This window comes from Myotis myotis, unplaced genomic scaffold, assembly GCF_014108235.1.
Source record: "Myotis myotis isolate mMyoMyo1 unplaced genomic scaffold, mMyoMyo1.p scaffold_m19_p_10, whole genome shotgun sequence".
Taxonomy (NCBI): Eukaryota; Metazoa; Chordata; class Mammalia; order Chiroptera; family Vespertilionidae; genus Myotis; species Myotis myotis.
In genome coordinates, this window is record NW_023416314.1 from 46,304,966 (window position 1) to 46,327,948 (window position 22,983).

The following is a 22,983-nucleotide window of genomic DNA, read 5'->3' on the forward strand; positions in this document are numbered from 1 at the left end:
CAGGGGAAGGGGCAGGACTTTTACTAACATGAGTGGCCACTACAAGAGCTGAGGAGGTAGGGAGCTTCCCCTGCTGGCCCACCCACCACGGTCCCCGAGACACTTACCCTCACACTGCCTGCCCTCCCCTTGGTAGCCAGGCTTGCAGGAGCACTTGTAGGAGGTGAGTGTGTTCTGACACAGGGCATTGGTGTGGCAGTCATCCAGCCCTTGGGCACACTCGTCCACATCTGCAAAAGAGCACAGCAGCTCCTGGCTGGGTGCCCTAAGCCCTATGTGCTCTGACCTGGTCCCTCTCTGGCACCATCTCCCACCAGCCCACCCACCTTCACTCTTCACCAGCTAAACGGCTCAGGAGCCCCTGGGATGAACCATACCATTTCCGATAAGGTTCCAGGCACAGCCTGATCCTTCTGACTGGAATACTCCCCACCCTTTCTATGCGCCTTCAAGACAGCTCAGATGCACCCCCTCCAGGAAGCCTACCAGGACCCCTGAGGGGAGGGGAGGTGTCTCCCAAGATGTGCTCCCTCATGTTTGTCTCCTTTCGTTGCACATAGCAGGCAGGGTTGTCACTGTTTTCCTGCCTGTCTCCCCATCTTGATTACAGATTGGGCCGCGTCCCCTTGCCTGGAAGGGGTGTGGGCAATAGTAAATGCCTACACGGGTGATCGAGTAGGCACAACAGCTCTGAGAAGCAAGTGGTATCTGTCAGCTTTCTCTCCGGGTATGTTGCAGGGGGAAGGCCGGCCTGGGCTCTGAGCGCACGGTCGGAGCTCCCAGATGGTGCAAAGAGGGAATGGTACCCACCCCCTTCACCACTGCTCGCCCTCTCAACCTGGACACAGGCCTTGGCAGAAGTATTTCCTGGTTGACATCACTCCAGGATGTTCATTAAAAACAAAAGTTTTGAAAGTATTTCCAGTTCGGTCAGCGAAGACTGTCCAGAGTCCTTATCGACCGGCCCCACAGCCAGGCTGCGTCCAGGATTCCGGGATCCTCCCACAGCGGCTGCTCCGCACGTAGAAGATCCGGGGAGCCGACCCGCAGCCCCAGGAGAGCGCCCGGCCCCGGAGGGAGCAGGAGCAGAGCTGCCGCGAGGGAATGAGGTGCCCTGGCCGGCTCCCCGTGTCCCCGTCTGGGCGAGGAGGAGCTGGACCCTGAGACCCCATGCCCTGCTCCCTGCTCGGCAGGGGAGTCTGACCCGCAGGCTCTCTCCAGGGGCCGGGAGGCGGGGACCCTGACGGAACTGTCATCAGCCCCGGGTCCGAGGCCGGCCCTGGGCCTCCAGCCCCCGCGGTCCTGGCGCCTTGGCCTGGCCCAGGGGTGCGGGCCCAGGGGAGCGGGGGCCACGCAAAGCTCCGCAGTCCAGTCTGGGGCCCGCCGCTCCGGGGCGAGCCGCTGGGAACCCGGGACCCCCCTCCCGTGCCCGCCCCGCCGGCCAGGTGCGCCCCTGCGGCCGGACACTCACCCTCGGGCGGCGCCGGGACGTGGCCCGGGCCGGGCAGCACCGCCGCCCGCAGCAGCAGCGGCAGCAGCAGCGGCAGCAGCAGTGCCCGGGCCGCCCCGGGGCAGCCGCGGCCCGCGACCCCCATGGAAGGCGCGGTGTCTGCGGGCAGAGGCGGCGGCGCGGCGGCCGGCGAGGCAGCGGCTGCGGAGGTGTGTGCGGGCGCCCCGGCCGCCGCGCGCTGACACCCGCCTGGCCCCGCCCGGCCCGAGCCCCGGCCTCATTTTCACACGGTCCTCCCCTCCTGGCCCCTTCCCTCCCCCCTCGATCTCGGGCGCAGGGGGCGCGGCCAGGGTGGCCCGAGGGTGGCTGTCAGCCTGCGGGCGGGCCTGGGGTGGGGGGAACCGCCCCCTGGCCCGGGACCAAACCCGCTGCCCCCTCACTCCCACCCCGCTCGGTCTCAGCCTCCTGCCCCGCCTGTGTGCGGTGTCCTACAACTTGGCCCGGCCGCCCTTGGGAGGACAAACAGCCTTCTACCCTGAACCGCTCGGACACGGGGCACCCAGAAAGTGTCCCGGGGACCCCAAAGCCACCTTCGGGGCTTCCCGCCTCTCCACTCGGGAGGGGCAAGGGCGGTGGGATGGGGGGATTACACACACGCTGACACTCAGGAGAACTCAGTGAAGAGGGTGGCCCCAGTCCCTGCTCACCTGACATCCCCTGCACCTTTCTCCGCTCCACCCTCTGCTGCCGCCCCACGCACTCCCAAGGCAGCAGCCCACCTGCCCCACCGTGGGGCGTCCCGAGACTGTCTCTCAGGGACACGCCTGGGCCAGAATCACAGCAGACAATGCCCACGTCACTGAAAACCAGTTAAATCTCTCCTCGGGGCGTCTAAAAGGTAAAGGGGAAGGGGGCTAGGAGTCAAGGGTGAGCCACTAGGGACAAGCCACAGCCCCAGCTCCGCCTGGGGCACACGAGGCGCCTGACCACCTGACCTCTTAAACCGCAGGTCTGGCCCCTGCCACACAGGGAGTGCCTGCCGCCTGGCCCTCCACACACAACATCCTTCTAAGGCAGCGGTTCTCAACCTGTGGGTCGCGACCCCTTTGGGGGTCGAACGACCCTTTCACAGGGGTCGCCTAAGACCATCCTGCATATCAGATGCTTACATTACGATTCATAACAGTAGCAACATTACAGTTATGAAGTAGCAACGAAAATAATTTTATGGCTGGGTCACAACATGAGGAACTGTATTTAAAGGGCCAGAAGGTTGAGAACCACTGTTCTAAGGGCACACACTGCGCAGGCCCTCCCGCAACACCCTCGGCACAGAAGACTGCCTCCCCCTGTGCTCAGCATCACTCCAGGGAGAGATGTAGCAGCGATTCCCAGATGCGACAAACACCATACTCAGGATGTTCATGTTCTTAGAGCGTCTCTGTATTTATTAAATTTTCTCCTGTGCACACACACATATATACATGTGCATTTGTGTGTATCTATATGTATGTCTATACCTGTGTCTGTCTATATCTATTCATTCCTTTGATTAAATAAATTAATTAAATAAACATCACAAAAAATCCCCGCCTAGCTCATGCACAAAAGCATCTTCCTAGGGTCCATCCTCCCAGGGTTCCCCCCTCTGCACCCCTCCTCTGCGGTCCTTGCCCCTCCCATGCCCATGGCGCCCAGGCTGAGTCTGCCTCTCTGGGCCTTCGTTGCTCATGCCGCTGCCTGGTGGAGAACCTGAGAAAATAACTGTTCTGTGTTGTTTTCTTTTTGACCTTTTCATCCCCAGTGAAGGCCGGCAGGTTGCATCCCTTGTTCTGTCTTTCGCCACTCCCTCCTACCCCCTTTTGTGTGGTGGGGACAGAAACACTCCGCTTTTTCTAGGCGTAAGGGTGGATTTTACACATTTGTAAATCTTCACTTAGGGAAACGTCCCCTCTGCCTTTGTCTTTGTGTCCTTAATGGTAGCCATAAATTACTGCCCTCTTTTCTCTTCGCTGCATCAGGCTTCATTGCTTTTGAAATGATCAAAGTTATTTTCTTTTAAAATCCAGCTAGAAACTGCCCATTGTGTTGCATGGAGCTCTTTAGCTCCAGTCAAAGCATATAAATACATAAAGCTGCCTATTAAACCCTATGGGAGCCTCCTCCAGCCCCTGTGCCTGCTAAAGAAATAAGACATATGCTGTTCTTCCCCTTCACCATTTCCCCGAGTTTATATTTCAGGAAGAATACAAATGAATAATGATAAGACTCAGTGCTTTTTTGCCTAAGAGGGTCCGTTTTTGTTATGTTTCCTGGAAAAGTTCACCGCGGACACAGATCTTTAAAACTGCTCTGGATTCTGGTTTGTTTGCCCCAACCTTCACATGAATGTGCTTTCAGCTGGGTGCTCCCAGAGTCCTGGGCAACCTTCCTGACACTTCAGATTAAAGCCAAGATGGCTCACAACTGGGAATTCCCATAGAGAAAGGCTCCAGGGGAAATTTGTGTTCAAATGTCAATGTTTCAGTGTTCCGATGTCAGGAGGGGCTCTGTGGGCCATGCACTAGCTGCTGTCTGCCCTCTATTGTCCAGCTGAGGTCCCCACAAACTTTGAGAGGCCACAGGCACTGTCCCTGGACTGAGGCTGTGAAACAGGCTGGAGGGGAGAGGCAGCCCAGCCAGCAGCCCCGCCTCATTGGTGTGCGCTTCTGACACCCGACTGTTGAGATGGAGAATCCTGGATGCCCCTGACTGTGAATGACTAGTTTAAGCTCAGTGTGCATAGGACACTTTTCAACGGCCATCTTCCTGACTCCTCAGCAGTCTCTGGAAACTCCTTTTAGAAAATATCCCTCCCCTGAGTTTTTACTACAGCAGGCAAGCTCCTGGTTTTCTTCCTACCTCTCAGGAAAAGCCTTCTTTAAAAAAAAAAAAATTACTGATTTCAGAGAGGAAGGGAGAAGGAGAGAGACACATAAACATCAATGATGAGAGAGGATAATTGATCAACTGTCTCCCACATGCCCCCACACTGGAGATTAAGCCCATAACCCAGGCATGTGGCCAGACCAGGAATCCAACTGTGACCTCCTGATTCATAGGTTGATGCTCAACCACTGATCCACACCGGCCAGGCAAGAAAAGCCTTCTTGATCATCTTCTTGGGATCCCCTTTTCACACCCTCTTCCCCATGGTTCACTCATTCCCCAGATTCCAGAATAGAAATGCCCAGTTTAGATCTCTCCCCTTAGCTTCAGTCCTGTACCTCCAATTGCCTGCTGGCTACTACCACCTCACAGGTCCCTCAGATTGAATCTGTTCAAAAGGAGCTCATCTTCCTCAAACCTGTTCCTTCTCAATGCTCTCTCTCTCTTAGAGAAGTCCACCTCCATTCTGCCATCACCAACTCAGAGACCTGGCAGGCATCCTGAACTACATCCTCTCCCCACCACCTCCAAACAATCACATCAACTTCTTACCATCTCTCAAAACCATCCTCTTCCTCCACGCAAGCTGCCTGAGCTCAGGGCCGCATCATCCTTCACCTGGTCTGTTGCCCTTGATCATGGTTCCTTACTGGTCTCCCTGTCCAGCATCTCACCCCCTTTCTGTGCATCTTCCACAGTGGCTGCCAAAGTGAGATGTAAATTTCATATCATTCCCAGTCTTCCTTGGGCTAAAGTCAAAAGTCCCTTGATATAACCACTCTGGAGAACTGTTGGGTTGTATCTACTATAGCAAAACATGCCTAACCACTTCTAGGTATATACCCCAGAGAAATTAGTGCATATGTGCACCAAAGAAATGTACAAGAATGTTCATAATAGCTATGTTCACACTAGCATGGAACTGGAAACAACCCTAATGTCCACCAAACTACAGAACGCATGAACAAATTGTGGAATAGTCATTCAATGGAATACCACGGAGCAATAGAATGATCAAACTCTGAAACAAGCAACATGGAGGCATTTCATGATCATTACACTGAGTGAAAGAAACCAGATACAAAAGGGTACATATTGTATAATTCCACTTCTGTGGAATTTAAGAGTAGGTAGAACTAATTCACAGCAATAGAATCCAAAATAGTAGTTCCCTATGGGGATGGGTATTGACTGGGAAGGAGCATGAAGGAACCTTTGGAATGCTGGAAATGTTCTGCTAGGTTTGGGTGTATATGGATGTGCACATATATAAAAATTTGTTGAGATGTTGGCTGAAGATTATTCACCTTATGCACTTTATTGTGTATCTTTTTAAGATATTTTTATTGATTTCAGAAAGGAAAGGGAGAGATAGAAACATTAATGATGAGAGAGAATCATTGATCAGCTGCTTCCTGCATGCCCCCTTTTGGGGATCAAGCCTGAAATCCAGGCATGTTCCTTGACCAGGAATCGAACCATGACTTCCTGGTTCATAGGTCAACGCTCAATCACTGAGCCACCCCGGCCAGCCGGGCATAAGAGTTTTACTTCAATAAATAAGTTGAAACAAGAGCTGCCTAACCAAAGACCTTTATGATTCAATCCCATTTTACCTTTCTCACTTCTCTCTTATAAGCTCTGTTCCAGTAACATCAAATTACTTGTATGAGGAGCTTGTCACTTTCCCACTTATACATTTTTTCTTTTACACACGCTGCTCCCTTTGCCTGAAAGATATGAAGTCTGTCTCAATAACTATTTGAATAAATGAAGTGCAACATCTTGATTACCCCAAGGAAAAAGGTGTTTGCTGAGATGCCTCCAAAAAACAATGAGCTACGGGTGAAATACTCGAGTCTGCAGATGAGCAGATCCTGAGGACTAACGCAGGAAGGAAAACCCATCTGCTCTTGCACACACATTAATTTCTTCTCCATAGGGGCTTTCACGTCTCCTGGAAAACTTTTTCAATATGTCTGAACTGGATGTGAGATAGTAAATGTTTTGGTTATTTACCCTATCTGTTCCCTCCTCCTTCCTAACAGATATTCATCCCTCCCTGAGGCAGTCCGGTTCCTAGGAGAGAAGCTGCACAACCTTCAACTTCAGGCTTTGGAATTGGCTTCAGACAATATCTTTCATTCCATTCCCCTTGCAACAGACACTGGTTCAAGATAAGCATTTGACAATGTTCCAATCAGAGTGAATCTTGGGCCCTTTGTTTGAAAGGCTGGAATGGAGGGGTTCTCTGTTCTTCCTGTGATGTTATTGTGGAGAATGAGAAACAGGGACAGCCTTCTTGATACCAAGGAGAAGGGGGAAAGCCAAAAGAAACACTGAAACACCAACCCGAAGGCACGCCCCACCTCAGCACCTCGTGATATGTGCCAATACACGTCCTTATTTTTTAATTGATCCTTTTTTACATTTATATTTTATTTTTACTTTTTAAAATTATGGTAAAATATATGTAACATAAAAATTACCACTTTAACCATTTTAAAGTGTAAAATTTAGTGGCATTAAGTATATCCATATTGTATAACCATTGCCGCAATTCACCTCTAGATCTTTTTTCATCTTGCAAAACTGAAACTCTACTCATTAAATAATAATTGCTCACTCCCCATCCCGCTCCTGGCAGCCACCATTCTACTTTCTGTTTCTGTGAATTTGACTACTCTAAGTACTTCCTCGTATGAATGGAATCATATAGTTTTTGTAGCTGGCTTATTTCATGTAGCATGATGTCTTCAACATTCATCCATATTGTAGCATGTGTCAGAATTTCCTTTATTTTTTAAGGCTGAATAATATTCCATTGTATTGTATACCACATATTGTTTATTCATTCATCTTTCGATGGATTGCTTCCACCCTTTGGCTATCATGAGTAATACTGCTATAAACATGGGTGTATAAATATTTGTGCCTCTGCTTTCAATTCTTTTTAGTATTTACCAAGGAGTGGATGTGTTGGATCATATGGTAATTCTATTTTTAATTTTTCCAGGAAGGGCAATACTATTTACCATAGCAGCAGTGTTATTTTACACTCCCACCAGCAATGCACTAGCATTCTAATTTCTTCAGATATTCACCAACACTTATTTCCTGGCTTGGGTGTTTTTTGTTTGCTTGCTTGCTTTTTAATAATAGCCATCCTAATGAATGTGAAATGGTATCTCACCTTGGTTTTTTGAATTGGGTTTTCTGCTATTTACAGCCAAAAATGTTCCTATCCAGTTCCACATAATCCTCCATTAAACTTTGAGTAGTAAGTGGTCCTCTGAGTGAGGTGGGAGAAAGACAGGTGGGTAGGGTTGAATCCTACTCAATGCCAAGACATCTGGCATCAGATCCTCCTTCTTAACCACTGCTCCATATAGCTCGTATGTGTGCCAGACACTGCTAGGCACTGTGGGAAATACAAGATAAATTTGAGGCAAAGACTACCTCAAAAAGCTTACAGCCAGCAGAAAAGGTATATAATAAGTATTCATTCTCAACACCACTTCCAAAATATGCATATAACAATTTTTGTTTTAAAACCTTTAGTGCTCCCCCTTCTTTCTATGAAGCAAACATATAATTAATACCAAAACTTTATAATATTGTACACAAAAAAGCAAATATAGATCAATATCAGTTATGACCATAATTAAAAACCCTAAACAAAAAAATTAATCAGAATTCAGGGTCATAATTAAGTGGGATACATTTCAGAATGCAAGATTAATTTTAATAGTAAACATAACATCCAGAAATAGTCACAAAATCATACATAGATACAGATTCTCCAAGATGGCGGTGTAAGTAAATGCCTGTACTCACCGCCTCCTGCAACCACATCAAAATTACAACTAAAATACAGAATGACCATCATCCGGAAATGCTGGAAAGCTGGCTGGATGGAAGTCCTATAACTAAAGAGGTAAAGAAGACAGCACACTGAGACTAGTAGGAAGTGTGGAGGCGTGGAATGGGCTGGTCTCTGTGGAGGCTGCTAGGAGGAAGAAGGGGTCCCAGCCCCACACCAGCCCCCCGCCCAGGGTCCCAGAGCTGGGAAAAGACGCCCCTACAGGCAGTAAGAACTACAGACTGTAAAAACCAGTGCAGACTGGGGCTCAGTGACACAGAGGCTGCTGGAGGTCCAGCTGTTCCTTTTAAAAGGCCAGTAACATGAACTGAACTTACAAGGTCCCACTTCCTCTGAGCTCCAGCACCAGGGCAAGGCTCTGGGGAAACACAGACACATACGAGGAGGAACTGGATTATCTGGCATCAGGGCAGAAACTCAGGGCGGCTTTCTCCCAGAGGGAGGTGCTTGCAGGGATCACTGTTCCTATGTTGTGACCTCCCCAGTTGCAAGGCTGACTGGCAGCCATTTCTGTTTGCTCTACCCTGGTGATTCCCTAAGACCCTGCCTCATCCAATTTACAACCCCACCCAAGCTGTGTGCAGCAGCTTTTGCAAATGCATAGCCTTTTCTTACTCAGGATAAAATCTCTCAAATAAGCTGCAGCTGAGTTAGGGAGCCCCAAAACTGTCAATAAAAGGCCAAGACCCAGCACCAGCACCAGCCTGCCTTGCTTCATAGCTAGGCCTCATCTGGGCACTTCGAATACAAAGAGGAGGAATTTGTAATCTCTCTGTAGCTCCTGCTGGGTGGCCCCAGGCAGTGGCTGACTTTGCACCTCCCAGGAGACTCAAGAGTTAGTGTACCTGGTGATCAGTGTCAGACCATACCAGATTACAACTCTACACATCCATCTATAAGCGACACACTCAAGGGGCTGACTCAGTGAGCACCAAAGCCCCACTGAAGCAAATCCTGATCCATAGGGGTATCTCCTGCAAAGCAGCTCTCCCACTGTAGTTGCAGCTGGTCCTCACAGCCAATTGGCCTGGAGGTCAATTCCTCCCAGTGACACCAATAGTAATCAAGTCTCAACTACAACAAGATTGTGCTCACAGCTCACAAAGGGGTGCACCTAGAGCTCCCCACTCAGGTGACTGGGGAGTTCTGAGCCACTGGGCCCTATAGAACACCTACCACACACGGCCACTCTACCAACTCAAGGAGACATAGAAGTTCTACCCAATACATAGAAACAAACACAGGGAAGCAGCCAAAACGCGGAGACAGGGAGGTATGAAAGAAATGGAAGAGAGCAGACTACTAGATATAGAGTTCAAAACCACAGTTATAAGATTACTCAAGAATCTTCTAGAAACCTCTAAAAAAATGGAAAAGGACCAGTTAGAAATTAAGCATACACTGACTGAAATAAAGAATAATATACAGGGATTTGATAGTGGAGTGAAGGATTCTAAGAATCAAATCAACAATTTGAAATATGAGGAAGCAAAAAACACCCAACGAGAGGAGGAAAAAGAAAAAAGAATCCAAAAATATAAGGATGGTGTAAGAAGCCTCTGGGACAACTTCAAGCGTACCAACATCTGCATTGTGGGGGTACCAGAGGAGGAGAGAGAGCAAGATATTGAGGACTTGTTTGAAGAAATAATGACAGAAAACTTCTCCTACTTGGTGAAAGAAATAGACTAACAAGTCTAGGAAGTACAGAGAGTCCCAAACAAGAAGAACCCAAAGAGGACCACACCAAGGCACATCATAATTAAAATGCCAAGGGATAAAGACAAAGAGAGAATCTTAAAAGCAGCAAGATAAAAGCAGTTAGTTACCTACAGGGGAATGCCCATATGACTGTCAGCTGATTTCTCAACAGAAACTATACAGGCCAGAAGGCAGTGGCAAGAAATATTCAAAGTGATGAATAGCAAGGAATACTCTACCCAGCAAAGCACTCATTTAGAATTGAAGGCCAGATAAAGAGTTTCACAGACAAGAAAAAGCTAAAAGAGTTCATCACCACTAAGCAAATCCCCACTGAAGCAAATCCTGATCCATAGGGGTATCTCCTGCAAAGCAGCTCTCCCACTGTAGTTGCAGCTGGTCCTCACAGCCAATTGGCCTGTGAAGGGTATTCTTGAAATGTTGAAGGGTATTCTTTAAGAAGAGGAAGAAGAAGAAAAGGAAAAGGATAAAAAATATGAACAACAAAATGGAAACAAATACAGACCTTCAACAATTGAATCTAAAAATCAAAATAAACAAATAAGAAATCTAATGAACAGAATAAACTGGTGAATAAAATGGAATCAGAGGCATGGAAATGGAACAGACTGACAATTCTCAGAGGGAAGGGGGGGTGGTAGGAAGAGTTAAACAAAGGTCTTATATGCATATATGCATTACTTATGGACACAGACAATAGGGTGGCGAAGGCCTGGGGCGGGATGGGAACCGGGTGGAGGGGGCAATGGGGGGAAAAGAGAGGGATATCCATAATAATCTCAACAACAAAGATTTTTTTTAAAAAGAAAGAAAATATCATACATAGATACAATATAATAAAGCTGACATCTCAAGTCATTGGAGAAAATACAGATCACTAAATAAATGGTATTGGGACAAATGAGTAGCCACCTAGACAAAAATAAAGTTGAATTTATTCCTCAGGCCTCACTGAGTTAACTTTTTAAAAAATCTCAAAGTTACTAAAAAATAATTTTAAAAAATTTTATATTGTAGCATGGAAAGTGTTTCTATCATCCCAAATCCAGAAGCCATAAAACAGTGGTTCTCAACCTGTGGATTGCGACCCCTTTGGGGGTCTAACGACCCTTTCACAGGGGTCGCCTGAGACCATCGGAAAACACATATATAATTACATATTGTTTTTGTGATTAATCACTATGCTTTAATTAAGTTCAATTTGTAACAATGAAAATATATCCTGCATATCAGATATTTACATTACGATTCATAACAGTAGCAAAATAACAGTTATGAGTAGCAACGAAAATAATTTTATGGTTAGGGGTCACCACAACATGAGGAACTGTATTAAAGGGTCGCGGCATTAGGAAGGTTGAGAACCACTGCCATAAAAGATTAATGAGTTCAACTATAAAATAAAACCCCAAACCTCTGATGTTAAAAAAACATAAATGGAGTCAAAGAACAAATGATAGACTGCAAAAGAAACCTGATGTTAATTGAAGACTAGTGATCCAATAGAAAATGAGCAAAGGACATGAATTAAAAGATATGTAATGAATTTTAAACATATGAAACAAAAAATTCAAAGTTTGATAACGCATTCTTACAGAAAGATTAAGGAAACAGGCATTTAAAACATTAGTGGTAGGAGTGTATATTGATATAAATTTTACAAAACAATCTTAAAGTATTTCAATTAATTAAATATATATTTAATACAGATTGACTAGCACAAAATGTGCAAAATGACGTGTACAAAGCTATTCATCTATTCATCACAGCAATGTTTGTGGCAGCAAAAGATTAGAAACAATTCAAGTGGCCATCAATAGGGGGCTAGAAATATAAATTATGTAACATCCATAAAATAGAACATTATGCAGCTAAAAATAAAAAATAAAGAAGCTCTGCATGTTCTAATATGGAAAGATCTCCAAAATATACTTTTAAATGAAAAAAAGGTGCAAAACAACATGTATATTTTGCTACTTTTCCTGTAAAAACAAGAATCTATATGTATTTGCTTTTATATAATTTCTATAAAAACATATAAGAAATTAAGAGGAAATCAGGGTAGATAAAGGTCAAGAATGGGAGGGATGCTGGCTGGTGTGGCTCAGAGATTGAACATCTATGAACCAGGAGGGCACAGTTCGATTCCTGATCAGGACACATGCCCGTGTATGGGCTCTATCCCCAGTTGGGGGCATGCAGGAGTCTGCTGATCAATGATTCTCTCTCATCATTGATGTTTCTATCTCTTTTCCTTCTCCCTTCCTCTCTGAAAACAATTTAAAAATATTTTTAAAAAAAGAATGGGAGGAAGGTTTTCAGTGATTCTCTCTTTATAGCTTTTAGTTATTGAACCATGTGACTATATTGCCATCGAAGGAGGAGGAGGAGAACTGGAATGGAGGTGGGTTTTTATTGTGTTTTTATTGTTACCACCTGAGGAACCTAAAATCAAATGAAGTCTAGATCCCATCCAATTTTTAAGGTCATGCTCATTTTCAATGTGGGCTTTGTTTGTAGTTCATCTTCCGCCTCAGAGTATAACTGAATTTCTCCTGCTGCCTTAGAATTGCTGACACCTGATGATGGTGAGTTATCAGCCTGGACCAATTTACACTAAACAGGCAACAGATAACATCTTTTAAATTCTTGTGGCAACACTGGTAACTACTGCCTAAAGCCTGTGGGAAGATAATCAGCAATCAAAAGACACACACACACACACACACACACACACACACACTCTCTTTGGTCAGTCATTAAAATCATCAGAAAGATTACTGATATTAGAGGTGTTGTAACCCTTTTAAATTAGCTCATAAGGCCTCTTAATAACATAAGACGTGACGTGTGGTACCTTGCAACTATCTGTTGATCCATTTTGCTCTTTCATTTAATCATAGGTCAACACAAGCCAGTTTATCAATTACTTCTTATTTCTGATATATTGTTCATGTCAGTGTTTAAGGAAAAAAAGGAAAAGAAAAAATACAGCTTATATCAAAAACTGGGCAGCTTGTATGATAGAAGCAGGGAATTTACAATTATGTAAATACATGTGTAGAAAAAAATAATCCCGTAACACCAAAGGGGCAATGACAGCTTCTTCAATGAACAGGTATTACACTTATAATTAGGAAAAGAGATTTTTAAAATGTAAATGACAAAAGATTTTTAAAAATGTAAACGAGTATAAGCTGAGTGTGTAGACAGACATGGATGTTAACTATGATCCTGTCATTTATTAGCCTTTTGGAATCTGAGCTTCCCCATGTGTAAGCTGAGGGTAATCACACCGGCTCTGGGGGCTCTAGAGAGTTGTGGAAGAGTCTGTTTGTGTGACATGCTGAGTGCAGGCTCTGGTGCAGAATGGGCAAGTAAAAGAGATTCTCATTTTCCCATCAACCCAATAGAGGCAGGACCTGTAGAAGCCAAGCCAAGCTGGTACCGTATTTTCTGAGTTCCTCTATTCAGGTACTTGCACAGATACTTGCCCCTGGTTGTTGGAAACCTGGAATTTTTGGAGATAGGCTCTCCCTGTCCGGATCCCAGAAGGATGTTTCCTGAATTATGCTAGTGAGAAGGTTTCAGTGCCAGAAATCCAAATGGCTCTAAAAGTATGTAATGAAAAGAACTAAAAGCTTACAAAATGATTGAAATAACTACAGGGGTGAGCTCTAGGCTGAGCCTTCAGGAACGATTCCCAGAAGACACCAGACCTAACCTGCCAGGAAAGCTACTATTTCTGCACAACATAGGCAAACCTTAAGAACACTCTGAGTAGCTGTGAATTTGGACATCTGAGCTTGAACAATCACTTATTATTTATGTAACCTTGTACAAGGTACTTAACCTCTCAAGATTCAAGATATGAAGAAGTTGCCATCACAGCAACTGCTTCTCAATACCTATAAACTGGATGATAGACTTACCTCCAGTGTTTCTTATAAGCAAAATAAAGCCAAAACCAGTTGGAAAATAGCCTCTGCTTCGCTCCCATTTCTCAAATTGTACATGAAAACATTTGACTGGCACAAAGTAAAACATATCCAGGAGCCTAGCTGCAAGAGAGTCTGGAACTATTGTTTATGCTGGTTTTATTGGCTTGTCAGGCTATGCAGTGCAGAAAGGCATACTAGAAGGACTTGGAAGTCAGTGCTGACTACCAAACAAACAAATTCCCGGCCTGCTTGGGGTGCATGCAGGAGGCAACCAATCCATGTGTCTCTCTCACATTGATGTTTCTCTCTGTCTCTCCATCTCCCTTCCATTCTCTCTAAAAATCAATGGGAAAAATATTCTCTGGTGAGGATCAACAAAGAAAACAGAGAGAGAGAGAGAGAGAGAGAGAGAGAAAGGCAAAAATGCATAGAATATCTAACTCAAACTACAATATTGAAAGGAGATTCTGACAATTGGGCAAGGGCTTGGGGTTAAATTAGTAATTAATTCAAGGAAACTAAACAAACTCGGAGGAAACCACTCTGAAGGGCCACTCTAGCCCCAGAGCTCCGATGGCATCAGTCAATGCTGGCTCTGGCCTGCATGGCATCCTGACTTCTCCCTTTCCCCAATCCCCTCCCCAATCTTCCCCTCCCTCCACAGGTGTTTATCAGCCTGGCTGGCATGCCTCAGTGGTTGAGCGACGACTTATGAGCCAGGAGGTCATGGTTCGATTCCAGGACAGGGCACATGCCCAGGTTGCAAGCTTGAGCCCCAGTGTGGGGTGTGTGGGAGGCAGCCGATCAATGATTCTCTCTCATTATTAATGTTTCTATCTCTCTCTCCCCCTCTTCCTTCCTCTCTGAAATCAATAAAAATATATGTGTTTTTTTATATCTGTACAAACCAGGTAAGCTACAGTGGTGGGCTAAAGTCATGCAATTCCAACTTTCATCAGAGGGGCCTCCCAATGCCAAAACTAAAACAATGAGGCAGCACACAAAGCCAGGAAGCTTTTAGAACGTCTTACAAGATCTTGGTTAAAGGTTTCTTTGTTTCGGTTCTCAGTTGTAACATCACTGAGAACAGTAACATTATGGGAAAGTGAAGCATCAGGAGTCAAACAGCTGCTTGATGCATGACTGCCCACAGAGGTAGGGATGGTATTGGCTGTCCCAGAGGCCAGAAGTTAGCAAGGACAGAGCAAGAGATTGGGATTCAAGAATTTGAACCAAGATGGAAAGTAACACAATCTGATCCAGGGATGCCCTTGGCCCAGCTCTGGGATGAGCAATCAAGGTATGGAAACCAGGCTCTCAGCAATTAATCCTGTAGTTCCGAGGTTGCTACAACTGTCCAGCCTGCGCAGCTCAAGTTAAAGGTCAGACCCTAGAATAAACCTTTCGGAAGTTGAGATCACTATGACCCCAGCCAAGGCTGAAGTGTTCAGGGCCTGCCCCAACCCAGAGGAAACAGCAGGGTCAGGGAAAGGCAGGACGGAACCTCAAGATCCAGGGATTTTCATGTGCCCAGCCTGCCCCACCTCCTCAGAATTAGTATGAGTGAAGGAAGTTCAAAACAGCTGACAGGTGTCCCACAGGCGAATGTAAGCCTATGAGCATGGACATACATGCCACCACACACGTTTTAGCTTGGCTAAAATCACAAGTCTATGTAGTGAACTGAGGCGTAGGCTGTGCATCCCTAAGGCCTGGGAGACATCTTGACAACTCTTCTTCCTTATCCCTAATCCAATCCATCACCAGGTTGTATAGTCTTGCCTCTGAAGCAACACTAGAATCCTGTCCCTTCCCTCTAATTCCACCACTGCCCCTACTGCTTCTTAAATGCCTAGAACAGTGTCTGGCACATAATTGGGACTCAATAAATATTTGTTGGAAAAATGAACAGAAGAATAAATAAAAACACTATTGTTTTTAAGTGTCAGTCAGAAGACTGCACCATGCTGACCTACTGGACTACCTCCAGCAGGCCAGAGCTGACAGAGAGGCAAGCTAGCTCAGAAATGGTCATAGAAATGATGAGGCCCTGAAGTAAAAGAGGCCAGTTGGTAGAACTTAACCATCAGATGCCAGGAGGCCATCATTACCTCAAAGCCTGACAAGGTTGGAAAGACAGACAAGGGTGCTTGACCAGCAGGGAGCTGTGAAAATGGTCAATAGAACATAATGTCCCTAGGAGCAAAACTGACCGCCAACAAGGGAGCTACTTAACTTCCACAACCAGAACTGAGTAGCAGAGGGTGGCCACCTCAATAGAAAGCATGATCAGTTCCCAGAGCTATGCCAATATTTAGATACAAAACTCACTGACTAAAGGGAAGGCCAGTCCCCAAGACCTAGTGACAACTATTTACTACATAGATTCCTGTAGGAATCCAGGAATGACCTATGGCTATCACCACTTACCCAGGCGACGGTACTGTGGCGACTGTGGGAAGGGGAATGCCCGGGTGTTTCAAGGACTACTGGGAAAAAGGTCTGATCTACTATTAACATACAAAGACCCAAAGTGTCATCATGACCCCTGCCCTATTAGAGTAGGACTTCTGGGGCTAGATAAATAGAGCCCTGGCTAAAGCTCAGTTGCAGTCCCCTGAGTCCACAGATCAGTCCAATTGGTCATTTCCCCAATCCCCATGTGTGTAATTGGAATTGATATACTGGCAATTACAGTAACCTCAACACTGAGTCCTTAGCCTAGAGATCTGAGCAATCATAGTGGGAACACCAAGCAGAAGTCTCTGAAATTGCTCCCCACCCCCACCTAGCCAAGATTTAAATTTTTAAAAAATCACAACTTGTGGGAAAGATTAATGCCACCAAAAGACCTAAAGGATGCAGGGATGGTGGACCCTATTATATCTCCATTTAATTCTCCAGTCTGGCCCCTGGAAAGCCAGATGAATCCTGAAGAATAACATAGGCTATCACAGCTCAGCCAAGGAGTTGCCCTAACTGTTGTGCTGGATGTGCTATCATTGCTAGAGCAGGCACTCAGATCTCAGATACATGGTATGTGACCACTGAGTTGGTAAATGTGTTCTTTTCTATTCCAATGGAACAGGAGGATCAGAAACAGTTCACACTCATGTGGAACAGACAATAATATTCATTTACCGTTTCCCCCAAAGTTACGTTAACTCTTTTGCCTTCAGTGGTAATAATGTCCAAAGAGATCTGGACCATCTGGACAACCCATAGAGCATTACAGATCCGTTACATCATGGTGATTGAGTGGGAAAAGCAGGAGGTGGCTAGTTTATTGAAAACCTTGGTAAGACACGTGATCCAGAAGGTGGGTATAAACCAGTGATGGCGAACCTTTTGAGCTTGGCGTGTCAGCATTTTGAAAAACCCTAACTTAACTCTGGTGCCATGTCACATATAGAAATTTTTTGATATTTGCAACCATAGTAAAACAAAGACTTATATTTTTGATATTTATTTTATATATTTAAATGCCATTTAACAAAGAAAAATCAACCAAAAAAATGAGTTTGCGTGTCACCTCTGACACGCGTGTCATAGGTTCGCCATCACTGGTATAAACCCTAAGAAGACTCAGTGATTTGCTACCCTGGAGCAGAAGAAGGTTCTACAAGAGATTCAAGCTGCTAAGCAAATATTTTATCATTTGGGTCATATAATCCAGTGGACTCTATAGTGTTGGAAGTGTCAGTGATGAGTAAAGAAGCAATGTAGTGCTCACTGCAAACCCCAGTGAAAGAATCACAAAGCAGGCCCCTGGGCTTCTGGAGCAAAGCCATGCCATCTGCACCTTTTGAGAAACAGTCCCTGGCATGTGGCTTGGCCCTGGCTTAAATGAAACGCTAGCCCTGGCCAGTGCGGCTCAACTAGTTGGAGCGTCGTCCCATATACCAAAGGTGGTGGGTTCAATTCCTGGTCAGGACACATACCCAGGTTGTGGGTTCGATCACCAGTTGGGTTGCATGCAAGAGGCAACCAATCAATGTTTCTCTCTCATCGATGTTTCTCTTTCTCTCCCCTTCCTCTCTCTAAAATCAATTTTTTAAAAAATGAAATAAAAATAAATGAAATGCTAGACCATGAGCATCAAGGGACAGTACATCAAGAACTCCCCGTTATAAACTGGATTCTATCAGACCTGCCAAGTCATAAAGCCAGGTGCAGCCAGCAGTATTTCATTGTAAGACGGAAATGGTAACTGAGCTTGGTTTGCTAATGGGTCAGCTTGGTATGTGGGTGGAAGCTGAAAATGGACAGTGGCTGCCTGACAGTTACACCCAGGAGCTGCCTAGAAAGACAGTAGGAAGCCAGGGAAAGCAAGAGAAAAATCTACCCAATGAGCAGAGCTGCAGGTGGTGCACCTGGTTATGGAAGGAGAGCTATATGCAGGAGAGTATATATACATTCCTGGGCAGTGGCCAGTGGTCTAGCTGGCTGGTCAGAGGACTGGAAAAGAAAAGTCTGGAAGACTGAGGGCAAGAAGGTCTGGGAAGAGGCATATGGATGGACATTTTAGGAGTAGGCACAAAGCATGAAAGCCTTTTGTATCACACATTAGTGCCACCACAAAGCATCTACCATAGAAGAAAACTGAACACACAAGTAGATTAAGTGACTCAGCCACTTTGTCATTGGCCATCCTGGAACTGGCTTAATAGGCACATCAAGGAGTTGGTCACAATGGCAAAGACGGAGGCTATGCATAGGCCCAACAGCATGGCCTCCATGTACCAGCGCTATTCTAGCTACTGCTACCTCTGAATGTCCAATCTGCCAGCAAGAGACCAATGCTGAGTCCCCGATAAGAGGAGATCAACCAGCCACTTGATGGCAAATCAACTATATTAGGCCTTTTCCATCCCGAGAGAGCCAGCAGTTCATCTTCACAGGGACACAGCTCTATTCTGGGAATAAGTTAGTTAGTCTTTTCTGCCCACAGAACCTGAGACAGCACCAATATCCAGAAGTTCAGACCTGATCATCAGGTATGGAATTCCCTCCAGCATGGCTTCCAACCAGCACGTCCATTTCACAGGGAAGGAAGTTAGGGAGCGGGCCCATGCTATTAGGATCTACTGGTTATCTATATACTGCACCATTCGGAAACTGCCAACCTCAAAGAGCACTGGAATGGCCTACTGAAGGCACAACTGAAGCACTAGCTTCAATAATCTGAGGCAATAATATGCAAGGATGGGGGAGTGCCATCCTTCAGATTATAATGCATTAAATCAGAGACATGTATGTGGTACTGTGTGTCCCTAAGGAAGAACACATAGGTCCCAAAACCAAGAAGCAGGAATGGCCACAGTTACAATCACTTCCAAAGACCCACTGAGGGAGACTGTGCTTCCTGATCCTTGAACTCTGGGTTCTGCAGGGTTGGAAGTGCTGGTCCCCAGAAAGCGCACTCTCTTGCGAGGGACCTAAGCTCTATAGGTCCCAGTACCCTGCCATCAGGGTCATTTGGACCACTTGTGTCTAAGGACCAGCAGACCAAAAAAAAGTCACCATCTTGGCAAGATCATTAAACCTGAACAGCAGAAGGTGGCAGGGCTGCCTTTATACATCAGGGATGGGTAAAACACATGTGAAGCTTCTTAGCAAAATTACTAATTCCAAGTCGAGGACAGAAAATGTACAAGAAGAGCCTATAGCATCTTGAAATACCAGAAAGCAACCACTAGTCATCTCAGGAGCCAACTTAAAGAGGCTCCTAACAGCCAAATAGGAACAATAATAATAATAATTGCAATGGGATGAAACCATCAACTACATTTAAACCTGAGTTCATCATCGTATTTTTTTTTAAATGCCACCTTCTGAGGATAACAGGGAGCCAAGTCCAGTTCGCTATCTTAAAAGTTGAGTAAATAAAATTACACACTTATCCTGCTTTTCCTATACAAACTCTGAGAGATCAAATAGATGAGGGGCAGCATTTCCTAATAAAATTACTTCATCTAATAAATTAAAACAAAAAGATAGGTTAGAATATCTCTATGTTGCATTGCCCCCACCCAAGTAAATTACTTATAGGATGTAGGCATTGAGCATCAATGGCTGCTAACATCAAAAAAGTAAACACCATCCCTCGCCGGTTTGGCTCGATGGATGGAGTGTCTGCCTGCAGACTGAAAGGTCCCGGGTTTGATTCCAGTCAAGGGTACATGCCTGGGTTGCAGGTTCGATCCCTGGTGGAGGGTGTGCAGGAGGCAGCCAATCAATGATTCTCTCTCATCATTGATGTTTCTCTCTCTCTCTCTCTCTCTCTCTCTCCCTTTCCCTTCCTCTCTGAAATCAATAAAAATATTTTTTTAAAAAAAGTAAACACCAGACATGATGTGCCTCCTGATAAATGAGCATACAACCATCTAGAGTTCATCAAACCTGAGGCAGATCAGGTCTCTGGATCTAGCTGCTCATTTGCAGAAAACGCAGAGATGATGGAGCACAGTAAACTGCACCCTAGCATAAAATTAGCAAAATCCAGACTGGAAAACTACAGATCAATGGCCCAGGTTCTTCAACAGATAAACTGTAAAAAAAAAAAAAAAAAAGGCTGTGTGTGTAGAAGGGGCCCTTTAAAACAAAACTTAAAAGCTGTATCACATTTTTTAAAACTGAGGCTGAAAACTATAGTATGTAAGGATACACACTGGGTGATAAAACAATAAAGAAACTTGCCGTGGCCACGTTTTCTCAGTGGTTAGAGCATCAGCCCTCGGACTGAAAGGTTGCAGGTTTGAGTCCGATCAAGGGCATGTACCTCAATTGCAGGCTTGATCCCTGGCCCTGGTCAACCAATCGATGTGTCACTGTCATATCAATGTTTCTTTCTCTCTCTGTCTCTCCCTTCCTTCCACTCCCTCTAAAAATCAATGGAAAAAATATCCCCAGGTGAGGAGTAACAAAAACAAACAATAAAGAAACTCAAGTAAGTGATTATTACTATAATGTCAAGAAGTTGAATGGAGGGAGGTAGTTGGGACTGGGATGAGGAGCAGGGGAACATGGAGTTCTGGGGAGACTGGTAAAGCTCTATTCTTGACCTGGGGTGCTCCCCCGTCTGTCTCAGACTCTTCTCTAGCACTAGACTTCCTATAATCTTCACTATCTAGCACCTTCACAGCTCCATCCATGCCTTTGCTCCTGCTGTTCTCTCTACATGTATCTCACTCCCCCACAGCACTTGCCTCTCAGCTCCTTAAGGACAAGAGGTCTGGATCTCAAGTCAGGAACCAGAACAGGGCTTAATACGATAGGTTAATTATAACCACCAACATTTATCAAGCACTTAGTATACACCTTATCCTATTGCAAGCATACAGGTAGAGCCATTTAGTCCTCACAACAACCCTATGATGCAGACACTATTATCATTCCCATTTTATAGATGACTGACATTCGGGAGTTATGTAGCTTGCTCTAGTTGACAGTAACAGAGCAAGGATTCAACCTAAGAACTTTGGCTCCGTAGTCTTAACCACTGCCAATGAATTCACTTATTCCACAGATTCTTATTGGTTACCTACCATGTACCAGTTACTACTTAGTGAACAAAGCAGACCATGTCCCTCCCTTATAAAATACACATTTAGAATTAGCAATTAATGAGTATAATGATTGTGTTAGGAAGGAAAATAAAACAAAATGAGAAGGTAAAAAGTGACTGACCTGTTGGTATTTTAGAGCAGTCAGGGTAGGTCTCTCTGATGACATCTGAGCAGAGACCTGCATCAAATAAGGGAGTAGTGGTCAATGGAAAAGCCACAAGCCTAGAGTGACAGTTCTGGTAACTACAAACTGCTTATGAAATAGTGTGGCCTTAGGCAAGTGATTAAACTCTGAGCTTTGCTTTCCTCACCTGTAAACCAGGGATAATCTACAGAGTTGTGAGGAAAGAGGTGTGTGTGTAAAGCATGACTTAAGGACACCTCTGGCCTAGGCCCATAAGAGCCATAACATAGATGAGGTCCATGCTGCCCTTCTCACCCAGCCAGAAATCCCCCTTCCTGCTCCAGAAGCTGCACTTCCAAAAAACCTGAAGACTCCCCTTGGCCTTCAGTTAGACAGCTGTAGTGCAGCCCACTAACGCCCCCTGCCTGCAGGATGCTGCACTGCTGCCGTCTTAGGAGCCTCCAGTCCCCTTGGTCATCTCTTCAAAAAGCCTTAGCTGGCACTCACCACCTGTCAGACACCAGGGACTAAATGAACAAGAGGCCCTCTCTGCCCTCTAGGCGCTCAGGCTAGGAAGTGGCCCCAACATGAAGGCAGCAATGAAAAATGAAGGAAATGCCAACATGTAAGAAACTATAGGAGCACAATGAGGGAATGATCAACCGTGCCCACCGGAATTAAGGAAGGCTTTATGATGGGTGACTCCTAAAGTACACCTTGAACAATGAACAGGAAGTGGGCATGAGGGGAGGCAGGGTGAACAGCACATGCTGAAATCAGGGAAACACAAGAAGATACTGGTTTGAGGTGTTCTACCTGATCATTGCCTCCATAAAGCAGCTTGTTTGAAGAGCTGGTTCCCAACACTCTCATAAAGCTACACCTGCCATCCCAGGAAAAGTAAGCCCCTGTCTCAAGAAAGAGCTTTTTTCCTGGGAGCTGTCAGGATCTCAAGTGTCCTATGTTCCCACCCCTACCCCTCAAGAAATGGCCCATCCTGCCTGTCAAGTGACGATCTTTGCAACCTTGGCCAGGTGTTTGCCCTTCTGTCTAGTCCAGTGATGGCGAACCTTTTGAACTTGGCGTGTCAGCATTTTGAAAAACCCTAACTTAACTCTGGTGCTGTGTCACATATAGAAATTTTTTGATATTTGCAACCATAGTAAAAGAAAGACTTATATTTTTGACATTTATTTTATATATTTAAATGCCATTTAACAAAGAAAAATCAACCAAAAAAATGAGTTTGCGTGTCACCTCTGACACGCGTGTCATAGGTTCGCCATCACTGGTCTAGCCTTTTTCTTTGTAGAGTAGGAAAATAACCTGTGTGCATCCCTCTCAAATAACCATGTGAGTTAACAGCT

The 22,983-nt window shown here is 45.4% G+C and overlaps 1 protein-coding gene across 7 annotated transcripts in view; it reads right to left on the minus strand.

Moving 5' to 3' along the window:
- The window catches only part of SCUBE2 (signal peptide, CUB domain and EGF like domain containing 2), a 69,849-nt gene extending 68,162 nt beyond the window's left edge, over positions 1–1,687 (minus strand). For 6 of the 7 annotated variants that reach the window (XM_036325315.1, XM_036325318.1, XM_036325313.1 and 3 more), the window contains exons 1-2: positions 1,472–1,687; positions 108–230 (exon numbers count right to left, since the gene is read on the minus strand). In XM_036325315.1, the coding sequence (XP_036181208.1) occupies positions 108–230; positions 1,472–1,595 (247 nt within the window). In that variant the 5' untranslated portion in view covers positions 1,596–1,687. The remainder of the gene's footprint in view (positions 1–107; positions 231–1,471) is intronic. The other variant, XM_036325314.1, reaches the window with a different exon arrangement.
- Between the last annotated feature and the right edge of the window lie 21,296 nt (positions 1,688–22,983).